This window comes from Hyperoodon ampullatus, assembly GCF_949752795.1.
Source record: "Hyperoodon ampullatus genome assembly, chromosome: 14".
NCBI lineage: Eukaryota > Metazoa > Chordata > Mammalia > Artiodactyla > Ziphiidae > Hyperoodon > Hyperoodon ampullatus.
Window position 1 is genome coordinate 44,538,036 of NC_136927.1, and position 12,740 is coordinate 44,550,775.

Genomic DNA, 12,740 nt, shown 5'->3' on the forward strand with positions numbered 1-12,740 from the left:
ATTGACTGTTATTAGTAAAAGAAGAGGGGAATGAATGCTGAGTGGCCTAAAAACAACCAACGTCCACTATTGTTAAGTAACATGATTTCTAATTATATTATAAGGAAAATGAGGCTCAGAGAAGTGAGTTAACTTGCCCAAAGTCATACAGCTAGAAGAAAGCAGAGCTAGTAACTGAACCAAGGTCAACTGCCATACTCTTAACCATGATGCCATGTGGCTTCCAGTGATTGACTCTGACCAAGTACTTTTATGTTTCACTTTCCACAGAGCACTTCTGTGCCCAGTTGGCTTTCTGCTGACTGATGCTGCTTTGAAGAGGGTATAAGGATGGATCTAATGGGATCCCTTTTCCCTGTTGATTCTTGGACCTATTTGGCCACAAATTGGGGGCACGCTTTAACTTCAAGTTTAAAAAACTTGAAGTTGGGATTGTTGGAAAATCACGGACACCTGGTTGTCACTCCTACAAACTGCTTCACCCTCCACACCACCCACAGGTTGCAAGTGCTTCAGACAGCGATCAGTGGGCCTCTGGTGTATGAACACCTTCCTCTCTTCTTGTGCTTCGGGAAGAACAAACCCCTAATTGCCTGGATCCTTGAAATCCACCCACTTCTCACATATTAATCGTGAGAAGAACTGCTGTAATCCCTGCAGGGTTGATTATCTGCAAGGGATAGAGACCTGCCTGAATTTCTGCAAGAAAATGGGGGCTTGGTGTGAAGATACATGGGGCTCAGGTGTGAGGATGTGTGTTCTGGGGGACTAAGCACCCCCAGAACCAGGCTGCTCTTCACCCCTCTCTCAGAGGCTGTGCCGCTCCCTCACATCTCTGCTCCTCTCTGTGAATAGACTCCAATTCCCTTTTTGTTACCTCTACTCCTTCGAAATTTAGTTTGCCCAAGGCATCACTTCGGCAATCTGGAAGGGGGGAGGGGGGAGAAGGGAACATCGACGGTCAAGGAGGGGCGGTGTCAGCCCTCTGTCCATCAAGGCTTTCCTTTACATCTCATTGGTCAGAATGGGGTCACATGACCATTCCTCGCGGTGAGACAGGTTGGGAAAACCTGTAAACAGCTTTTCCAGTCCCTATTGGAGAGACAGACAGAATAGTTAGTGGAGGTGGAAGTCAGACCAACCTGCCCCGGGGGTGTTGAGACAAAAATTTATAAAATGGCTTGAAACTATAAAGCTTTCTGCAAACATTGGCTTCAAAATAGAATGCATGTTGTACCACCCATTTGGAGAGTCATTTGGCAGTGAGTAGGAAGGGTCCCAAAGTGTGAATCATCTTGGCCCCAGTCATTTCATCTTAAAAATTCTATCTGGGGACTTCCCTGGTGGCCCAGTGGGTAAGACTCTGCGCTCCTGATGCAGGGGGCCCAGGTTTGATCCCTGGTAAGGGAACTAGATCCCACATGCGTGCTGCAACTAAGAGTCTGCATGCCACAACTAAGAGCCCCCATGCTGCAACAAAGATCCCATGTGCTGCAACGAAGATCCTGTGTGCCGCAACTAAGACCCAGTGCAGCCAAAATAAATATAAAATGTTTTAAAAAATTATATTTGAAGAAAAGAATTGCAAAGAGCTGTGTGTAGAAAGTTGTTTAATGAAGTATTGCCTAAAATAGTCAAACACTAAAATTTCTCAACTTAATGGAATATTTTATACCATTAGAATAGGCCCTGTAGAGCTTGCGATGAACATACACACACTACTATATATAAGATAGATAACCAACAAGGACCTACTGTATAGCACAGGGAACTCTATCAATATTCTGTGATAACCTACCTATATGAGAAAAGAATCTAAAAAAGAATGAATATATGTATATGTATGACTGAATCACTTTGCTGTACACCTGAAACTAATACAACATTGTAAATCAACTATACCCTAATAAAATTTTAAAAATAAAGTCTTGGAAAGCTACATGAAATATTTGTGCTAAAACGTTATATGACAAAACCATAGTACAGAATCAAACCTATCCTATCATGACAAGTTTGTAAATAGTATCTGTGCAGAAAAGCTGATATATTATGGTTGTGGGACTCTGTGTTGTTTTTTCTTGTTTTGTTTAGTATTGTCATAATACTGTTTGCATAGTTCATACAATTGGGAGAAAGAAATACAATTACAGTGGCTTCCTAGGCCTGCCCCAACTTCTTAGGGGTTGAACAGTCAGATATCTTAGGACACATCAGACTCACACTCCAGAAGAACCTGCCTTGTGGGGTTGGGGAGAGGCGGTTGCCCTTTTACATGTGCCTCTATCCCCCTCACCCCAGAAGCAAAATAATCTGCTCAAAAGAGCTTCTGGTTCTTCTCCTCCCCTGACAGAAGCACAACTTCCTTCCCGTTCTATTCCAGGAGTTAGTAGTTTTCTCCTCTGTTCTGCTCAGGTCAGGTCCTGAGCTACTTCTGCTTTCAAGGATTGGAAGCAGGAGGAAGTATTTCAGGGGTGGTGGCAGTGCACGTTTGACCCTGCCTTGCGAGTGACCTCTGGCCAACCATGTTCTTAGTGTGATTTTGGTGGAAACGCCCAAGACGCCCATCAAGCCTGTGGTAGGAATTTTTCTCTGATCTGCCTGACGTTTGGCTCCCTGCTTGGACAACTGAGAGAGCAGGTGGAAAAGTCTAGAATGCTTCCAACTGAGTGACAGGCAACTCTGATGCCAATATACCATTTATGTGTCATTAGGGCCATGCCAACCATATCATGGTCAGCCCAAGACACAGTGGGTCAAATAATTATAGCTAATGTTGACTGAATATTCACTACGTGCACTCTGACATCTATTATCTCATTTAACCATCACAACAACCCCAAGGGGTGAGTACTATTATTACCATCATTTCCCAGTTGAGGACAATGGGGTCTAGAGAGTAACTTGCTCAAGGTCTCAGGCTTATAGAGCTAGGATTTTAACCCCCCAAGTCTCGCCCCAGGCATCAAAGGCTTAACCAGATTGTTGAGGATGACATTCAAGTGGAACTTTCCTTGGCAATTCAGTGTAATGGAAAAATAAAATTTTGTTGTTGGTACTTCCCAGAACCTTCTTAGGAGGATCGATCCTGTGAGGTAACTGCCTTTGAATGTGGTACGTCAGGCAAATTGGAAGGGTTTAGACAGAGGTAAGTTGTCTGGCTAGGTGAGGGAAAAGAGATTTGGAGAGATGGGTCTGAGAGATTGTGTTGGGGAGAGAGGAGCCTTGATCCTGGGTGCTGCATGGGGCAACAGGAGATGGAGACTCTGCTACCTTCTTTCTCTTGAGAGCAAAGCCAGAAAAGTTTGGGAGAAGAAACACGGCAGAGAGGATTTGTAAGGCTGAGCATGGAGAGTCATTTGATAGCAAACCCACTTGTTTGAAGGAGGTGAGAGAGTGACCCATGCAAAGATCTGGGGGAAAAATACTCCAATCAGAGGGAAGAGCCGATGTGCTGGCCTTGAAGAACTGCAAGGAGGCCAGTGTGGCTGGAGTGGGGGGAACAAGGGCTCAAAGAGAAGGAGATGAGCTCAGAGAGGCAAGGGTGGAGGCTGGGACGACAGATCATGCAGGGCCTGGTAGGTTATGGCAAGACTGGCTTGGACTCTCAGCGAGGTGAGGAGACTTTGTAAGCTTTTGAGCAGAGGAATAATATATGCCTTGCGTTTTGAAAGGCTCCCTCTGGCTACGATGTTGAAAACTGACTTTGTGTTGTTGGGGGGAAATAGAGAAGCAGTGGGGCACAGACAAGGTCTAAGGCTCCATTCCAGGTGGGACAATGGTGGCTTCCACAATTTTGGTAACTGTGGAGTTGGTAAGGAGGGGACATATTTTTGGACATATTTGAAGGCAGAGCCGTAGGATTTCCTTATGACTTTCACTCTGAGTGACTGGAAGTGTTACTGACCAGGGTTTTTGGCCTTCCCCAATCAACTGAAATTGAGAAGAGGCCAGTAAGGAACTTCAGGCAAGTTTGTATTGGGGTTCCTGCAGCTGTAGGAGGGGGCAAAAACAAGTAACAGGTTTCCTTGCTCACTCCCTGAGGGGGGCGGGGATGAGCCAGCTCCTTGTATGGGGTGAGGGTAGGGGTGTGTCTGGGGGTTGGGCTGGAGGCGTGGCTTAGGTGGTTTGCCCACCCCTTAGGTGGTGTTGAGTGCAGGGGGCATGCGCAGTACCCTGTTTTAGCTCCCTTTTCTTCAGAAGTGGCAGTTGCGTTTGTGGTTTTTTTTTGGTCTTTTTGTATCTTTTGTCCAGAATTTGCCCCAACAGCGCATGCATGCCGTTATAGCCCCTTACAGTTTCTTTGTATTTTGTTGCTCAAGGAGACATTTGTCCGGGTGCAAGCATTATAGCACTGCAGCAAAGAGTCCCAGGCCCCAGCCTGTCTCACAAGGACACTACTGCCACTGATTTAAAGTGGGGGAATAGCGCCGCCATGGTGCCCCCATCCACCTGGCACTACCACACGGGCCACACAGGCAAAGGCTTGAACCACAGCTCGTCTGAGTTTCAGCAGAACGTCTGTGATCTTTCTGGAACAGAGAATGAGGAGCTGCTTGAGGGCCACCCCCTATTCGCCTCCTACGTCCCTTAGAAGGATCTCGGGAGTCATGACTCATGTCCCAGGTTCTGACTGTGTATGAGGCTTTCTGCCTCACTCACTGCCCCCTGCCCCCCAAAAGAGCTCCAGATTAAAACTGCTTTGTCTCTTAGTCTAGGATATACCCTCCCTTTTTTGGTACCGTCCTTTTTGATGTGTAGGATGACTATGGAAGGATTGGTTTTGCTGTCTATGTAAGTAATAACAGTGGCTAACCTAACAGAACCTAACAGTGGCTCATTGTAACTTTACCAGTGGAATCAGTCATGTCTTGGCCTAGCCTTGTCTCATGCGCTTGAGGCTGAGATGGGCCCAGATGTGGGGAGCATGATTGGGAGTGATCAGGACTTCAGGTCTAGACATACTTGGTTTGTGGAGCTTGTCAGACATGGGGCGAGCCATTGGCTATCCGAGTCTGGAGCTCAGGAGAGGTCTGGGATGGAGACAGAAACCGAGGATCATCAACATATGGGTGATGTTTATAGCCCTGAGCCCACCTAAGGACAGGAGTAGATAAAAAAAGAGGCCCAAGGACTGAGCTCTGGAATCCTCCTTATCAGGTTGGGGAGAAAAGGAGGGATTGGCCAAAGAACCTCGACGGAGAGATGGAGGTGAAGGAGAAACAGGTGAGTGAGGGTCCTTGGAAGCCAATATACAAATTAATCCCAGGAAGGAGTGGGCAAATGTGAAAAGCTGCTGCGGAATCCCTTAAGATGAAGATTGCAAACCAATTCTTGGAGTTAACCATTTATCCTTGGTGACAGTGATGAAAAGTTTTGGTGAAGTGGAGGCTGGGGTGGGGCAAAGGCTGGAATGGAATGGGTTCAAGGGGGCATGGGAAGGGCAGACCTAGGCACAGCAAATACAGACAACTGTTCTGGAATCTGCTTTGCAAAAGGGACGCAAAAAAATGGGGCAGTGGTTGGTGGGGGAAGTGGGATCAGATAAAGTTTGTTTGCTTTTTCATTAAAAGAAATATATTAATTCCGGTGGGAATATCAGATTTTTGTATATACCAGTATTGGTTTTATGTATTTGGTTTTATGTATTTATTCCAGAACCAACACCTTACCTTTGCTTATCTGACTTTAAGGTAGTGCTGTGATATGGCATGTCTGGCTATGGAATGGAGTTATGTAATAAGGTATGCTTCATAGTTTTCTAGGCTATTCTTGTGTGTTTTCTCCTCCAGGTGATTTTTAGAATCAGCTTGTCAAATTCAATAATAATCCTATTGGGTGAGGTTACACTGAATTACTGAGTAATCTGACAGAGAACTGATATCTTTATAATGTTAAGCCTTGTCCCCCATGAATATGGCATCTCTCTCTATTCTTTTATGTCCTTCAGGAAAGACTAATAGCTTAAAAAATAAATAGTTCATACATATTTCATGTTAGATTTATGCTTACGTGTTTTATAGCTTTTTGGTGCTACGAATGGTGTTTTTCCTATTATATTTTCTAATCAGGAAATTAGTCTTAGCTGAACAAGAAATGGATTACATTTTTATATGTTGATCTTGCTGAATAAGATTAGTTCTAACAAGTTATCACTTAATGGTCTTGGGTTTTCATACTTTCTGCAAATGATGACTTTTTTGCCCATTGAATCTGCCTCAAATAGGAAATAGGGTTATGATTGGATGTTCCTGCTGCCCATCATTTTTGCCCTTGGGGAGGAAACAAAAGTTTCTTCTCTTTGAAGTGGTTTTCCACAGAGTTGGGCTGTGGGTTCTGGTTACCGTAATTTACTCAGATTCAGAAAGAAGATAATTGCACCGGGGGTGATACGTAACACTGGAAACTTGCATTATACTGACTTGGGTAGAAAACAGATGGGCAATAAAAAAAAAATTGACAAATATAGGAAAGTAAAATTTCCTTCTAAAAGCTTATTTTAAACTCTTTTCAGTAAATGGAACTGGAAAATTATTTGTTCATAGGGACAAAAATGAAACTGGATTCCCTGTTTCACACTGCACACAAAAAATTCAACAGTACACAAAGTAAGAAGTTAAATAACGGAAGGAAAAGAAGTATTTGAGAAGAATATATAGATGAAAAAAATTTTTTCTAACTCTGGAGATTTATTAAAGAAGTTACAGAAAAGACTAATAATAAATTTGGCCACATGAAACAAAAGAACTTCTGCACAAGAAAGATGATAATTAGAATTAATAATAGCATCTAACTCATAGTTTGAGCATGAGTATCAGAAGAGATTATGTCTGTGAAAGGGACCTGTAAATCACTAAGCAAATGGTGGTTTTTTTTAAAAGTATAATTTCCGTTTTATTGTCTTTCCAGGGGACCGTATTTCTTTAGTCTTTAAGGACTTAGCTCCTTACATGGGCTATGGTGGAGGTCGTGGCGCAGCACCAGCAGGTCTAAATCGGGGTGGAGGTGTTCGGTCCTTCCGGGCTTCCCGAGAACGATTCCTGCCTACCTTGCTGTGAACGGCACAACTCACGCAGTAATGTAGTTTCACATACAGCTTGGGAAACACATAGGACAGTTCGCGCCAGGAGCTCACTCACCGTCGAAAACACTCGCTTCGGAAATGTCCCTGAGGGCTGCGGCCTCTACGATGTTCCAAATGACGAACTTCTTAATGGCCTTATCCTCGGGCACGCATCGGGCACAGCTGGTGCAGCGAATAGGCTGCACGTGGCCGCGCCCCTTTTTGGCACAACCATTATTCCTTCTTTTCCTGGTCGTCTTGGAAGCGAGGAGGCGAGAGAGCATAGTGGTTGTTTTTAACCTGACCCAACAAAGCGCCTTATGCTCTATTTAGATTGATTTGATGTTAGGAACACTGGTTCACTCAAATTATTTCAAGTTTTGAAGATTTTGTAGTTAAGATTCCATGATAGGCATCATAAACGGATGGGTTCTTGACACCTTGGTTCCTACAAGCTTCATGCAACCTGCTCCTGCAAAGCTTGCCATGGGATTGCAGTTAGTGAGGGGTTGGTAGCTGCTACAGTGCTAAGAGCTGAAATACACAGAAATTAACCACAGGTCTTTTTTTTTTTTTTTTTTGGTGCATTATAGACTCAGAGCTCTTAAATAGTTACATCAGAGAGATCCTTCTGGTACAATTGCTATCTAGTTGGGGAGGAAGGATTCTTGGTGCTTGCTACCCTGCCCTCTTTCCAGAATTCTCTCTCTGAGGGAGGGGCGGGGGGGATCTCTCTTATGAACCAGGCACTCTTCTGTGCACTGGAAATAGAGTGATGAGCAAGACAGACAAGAATCTCTGCTCTCTGGAGCTTATAGACTCTAGCTGGGGAGTCAGACAATAGATAGATTAATAAATATGTAATATAATTTCATGTAATAGTGAGTGCTATGAAAAAATATCTGAGTATCTGTAGCAGACACTGCAATTGCTCCATTCACGTCCCATCAATGTTTATCATTCTCATGCAAGCTGGCCAGGTTTCCAGCTGCCAGTACCTGCCTGCCTGAGGGCTCTCTCTGGCTTCTGGAGCCTTCTCTGCCTGGGTGCAGGGCAAACTGTATGCACCAGAGAAGTAAGGCTTTCCCGGAGAGCAGCCCTCCACTGATAGCTGATGTGAGTTGTGGATAAATACCTAGCCCCCTCTCCTCTCAGGTGGATAACTCTGAGGCATGTTTTACCCTGGATTTCAGAGTTCCTCAGTGTATTGAGCTCCAATCATCCACAGCAGTAACTTGTTCCATCTCACAGCTTTTATGGGCTCACTTCCGCACCAGTGTTTCCTGGATTACCTCTCAAATAAATTACTTCCCCTTGTCTCAGTGTTCATGTACAGGGAAACCCAAGCTAAGCTTTCGTCAAGAGTAGGGGTAGAGGATAGATGGGAGCTTATAGCTAGGTGCCCACCTGTGGTTACCTGGTCAGGTGCACACCATAGGGTGGGTCATTAAGAAAGGCTCTGGGGGTTGGACAATCTTTCTGAGATATTGCCTATGCCTTTAAAGTGGGCCCTTGGCCACTGCTAAGGGCACAGAGGGGCCGTGATATCCGAGCAACTTCCTGTGGTGATTAGAGTGTGAAAGTTTTTTTTATCAAAAATAAACCCAGCTTATTTATTTATTTATTTTTGCATTCATTCTTTTTTATTAAAAAAATATTTATTTATTTATTTGGTTGCGCCGGGTCTTAGTTGCAGCACGTGGGCTCCTTAGTTGTGGCATGCAAACTCTTAGTTGCAACATGCATGTGGGATCTAGTTCCCTGACCAGGGATCGAATGCAGGCCCCCTCCATTGGGAGTGCGGAGTCTTAAGCACTGTGCCACCAAGGAAGTCCCACCAGCTTATTTATTAAAATATGTCCCCACACCCTGGTTGGTAGCTTCTCATCCTGATCCAATGGTCTTATTTCTTTTTCCTCAGCCTCCTTTCCTGCTAACAAGAATGGGCCCTTTGTTGTTTAAATTACTTTTTGGTGTTTTCCTTTTCTTTCTGATTATAAACGTCACTCTTTTTTTTTTTTTGTATAAAAGTTTTAAGTACAAAAATATATATAGAAGAAAATTTAAATCACCCTGTGGCAGATTAAAGTTGATCACAAATTCTTTGACACACCTCCCACTGAGAGGTGATATCTTTGTCCCCCTCTCTTAGAATGTGGTCGAGCTCTGTGACTGCTTGACCACTAGAATATAGTAGAAGTGACTCTGTGACAGTTTCCAGATCAACACCTTAAGAGACTGGGAACTTTCAATTCTTATCTCTTGGGATATTTGCTCTTGAAGTCTAACCACTATGCTGTGAGTAGCCCAAGCCACATAGAGAGGCCACATGGAGGTCCTCCAGCTGACAGCTCTAACCGAGCTCCTGGCCTGCTGATGGCACCAACTTCCAGCCACGGGAGTGATCTGTTTTGAAAGTCCAGCTGAGCTGAGTCTTCAAGGACTCCAGCCCCAGTCACGATCTGACTGCAGCCATCTGAGATTCCCTAGTGAGAACTGCTGAGGCTAGACAATCCACAGCACCATGACACAATGAGAAGTTGCTGTTTTAGACTTGTGGTTGCCAAGGGAGAGGGGATATGGGGGAGGGATGAACTGGGAACTTGAGATCAGCAGATGCAAACTATTCTGTATATGTATAACTGAATTACTTTGTTGTACACCAGAAACTAACACAACATTGTAAATCAACTACACTTCAATAAAATAAATTAAAAAAAAAGAAGTCGCCGTTTTATTTGGAGTAGTTTGCTCTGCAGCAATAGAGTAGAACAGACCCATTGTCCTATGATCCAGCGACCACCACTATTAACATTTTGGTTTTCCTACACATACGTATTTTTAAAGAGGTAATTTTAAAACAAAATGTTCAGAATTTTAATGGAATTTTTTTCAGAATGCACACATTTCTTTGCTCTGGTTATTAAGAAAGCAGAACTAAGGGCAAGAGAAAATATGTTGGAGAGAGAATGAAAAATGATTGGCTTGGGGATCACACTAGCAGACACACACAAGTATGGTTTGGTGTTCTATGTAATTTCATGAAGATATGCTCCTGTGTCTTTTTTTTTTTTTTTTTTTTTTACGCAGGCGTCTCACTGCTGTGGCCTCTCCCGTTGTGGAGCACAGGCTCCAGATGCGCAGGCTCAGCGGCCATGGCTCACGGGCCCAGCCGCTCAGCTGCATGTGGGATCTTCTCAGACCGGGGCACGAACCCGTGTCCCCTGCATCGGCAGGCTGACTCTCAACTACTGTGCCACCAGGGAAGGCCGCTCCTGTGTCTTTGAAAACAGCTTGTGCAGACATCTTTGACTGTACTTCTCAGATATTTCTTAGGATAAATTCTTGGAAGTGAAAATTCCAGGGCAAAAGAGTTGGAGGCTTTTTTTTTTTTTTTGGCTGAGTTGAGTCTTTGTTGCTGTGTGCGGGCTTTCTCTGGTTGCAGCGAGCGGGGCCTACTCTTTGTTGCGGTGTGTGGGCTTCTCATTGCTGTGGCTTCTCTTGCTGTGGAGCACGGGCTCTAGGCCACGGGCTTCAGTAGTTGTGGAGTGCAGGCTTAGTGGCTCCGCGGCATGAGGGATCTTCCTGGACCAGGGCTCGAACCCGTGTCGCCTGCATTGTCAGGCGGCTTCTTAACCACTGCGCCACCAGGGAAGTCCTGAGGCTGTTTTTTTTTTTTTTTTTTAAAGCAAAATAATATTAAAAAAGCACCACGTAGAGGACTTCCCTCGTGGTGCAGTGGTTAAGAATCCCCCTGACAATGCAGGTGACACGGGTTCGAGTCCTGACCCAGGAAGATCCCACATACTGTGGAGCCACTAAGCCCGGTGCCACAACTACTGAAGTCTGCGCACCTAGAGCCTGTGCTCCGCAACAAGAGAAGCCACCTCACTGAGAAGTCTGCGTGCCACAATGAAGACCCAATGCAGCCAAAAATAAATACATAAATAAATAAATTTATATAAGAAAAAAGCACCGGGTTTCTCTGTACCTGAGTTGACCTTACTGATGGCCACACAGGAGGATAGCTCTAGCTGACAGGTATTCCCACTTCCCTGGGCAGGAGGGAAGGACATTTTGCAAAGCGTGCTTTCAGGGAGACATGTTCTGGGGGGCAGGTCATAAGTCTGTGCTTTGCTGTTCATGATGTTTCTAGAAGCAGGTGGGCAAACAAAGCCATCTATGGGTTAGTGACCCTGATGGTTTGGGCCGGGAGGCTGGGTAGAGGGGGCAGGTCTGGCAGGGCTGTGTGCTCACTGAGCCTCCGTCCTCTTCCTTTGAGTCTATGACAGACTTCTGCCTCCTACTTCCCTTTTCCGGTCCTTCCTGGCTTTGGTGGCTACCTTGAAGTGACTCAGTGGTGCCTGCAGCCTCACGGCTCCTGCTCTCTCCAGCTATGACTCACAGAGTCCTTCTACTAACAGGTGCGCCAGGAGTTGGGGGGCCCTCAGAGTGAGGAGGGGAGTTTTTGGGTTTGTGAGTTTGTGGAGAGAAAGGGTACAGAATATTTAGGAGTTAGGCTGGGAGAGACAAAGGGTATTGGGGGAAGGTTAAGGGATTCAAGAAGCAGAGTAGAGCTAGACCGAGATGGGATGAGCAGAGAAGCTTGGATAAATGACTCAATTCATGGACTATGCAAGGGGGTTTGGCTGGTCCTTTCTTCACAGAGGAGGAAACTGAGGCCCCGAGAGGTGAAATGACACGTCTAAGTGTGCACAGCAGGTCTTGGCTTCTCTTCTTGGAGTGTTTCTTCTTGGATTCCACCTCACCTCCTCCTATTGGTCTCCTCTTTTCCAAGGACTCAGGTGTAAATGTTTGTTGAATGACTGACTGATCAAAATGATTCAAGTTTTTTTCCTTTGTGTCTGTGTTTTGTGGACTAAGAGCCAGAGAAGGGAAAGAAATGCTTGAAAGTTGCATAGGAAGAAAATTACCTAACTGAGCCTTTAGGAACTTGATTGTTGGGCAAATCAGTGGGGTGGGAACCCAGGGAGGGGTTCAGAGAGGGGCTGAATGCACCTGTTGATGGAAATAATCAATAAACAAGAAAAGAGTTTTCTTTGAGCCAAACTGAGGACTATAGCTCAGGAGACAGCCTCTCAGAGAACTCTGAGGAGCTGCTCCGGAGAAACATGGTTTTCAGCACAGTTCTATATCTTGTCAGAACAAAGAACATCAAACAAGTCAGGGATATGTTCCTTTAAGGTTAAAAACAAAACAAACAACAGATCAGCATGTACACAGCCAGTCAGTATGGCCTTGGCACCTGGGAGTCTTATCATCAAAGGAGTAGCAGCGCTGGCGTCCCGGGAAGGGAGGCGTTTAATCTTTATTTTTAACATGGACGTTCTTTACTTCTGGACAATGCACCCTTTTCTTTAATTATTAAAATAGTTGTACGATGTATGTTTGATAGGCTACACACAGGCTGTTTTACTTAGCATAAAATTCAAGCTAAATCATGTATAAGCCAGAATGACTTCCCCATAGCTCAATATGTGAAAATTTCTTCCATTACACCCTGTTGGTGGTTCTTAGGCCAGGAGTCAGCAAACTGTCCTCTGTGGGCATAAGATGAGGGCTCCACCATGTGTTTTTGTACAACCTGGAGCCATAGGTCCCAGATAAACATTTATAATCGATTCATGACAGGCAACACTAACTTTGAGTCATTTTGAAC

General features: G+C 44.8%; 1 protein-coding gene and 1 pseudogene across 2 annotated transcripts in view; one reads left to right on the forward strand and one right to left on the reverse strand.

Moving 5' to 3' along the window:
- Window positions 1–6,901: 6,901 nt before the first annotated feature.
- Window positions 6,902–7,344, reverse strand: LOC307063060 (small ribosomal subunit protein eS26-like; annotated as a pseudogene). The gene has a single exon. The product of its transcript is annotated as a small ribosomal subunit protein eS26-like (transcript).
- Window positions 7,345–11,456: 4,112 nt separating this feature from the next.
- The window catches only part of ITGAM (integrin subunit alpha M), a gene marked incomplete at both ends in the record, with an annotated part of 38,003 nt that continues 36,719 nt past the window's right edge, over window positions 11,457–12,740 (forward strand). Inside the window, one exon of the mRNA XM_079718385.1 lies at window positions 11,457–11,484. Coding sequence (XP_079574511.1) covers window positions 11,457–11,484 — 28 coding nt within the window. The remainder of the gene's footprint in view (window positions 11,485–12,740) is intronic.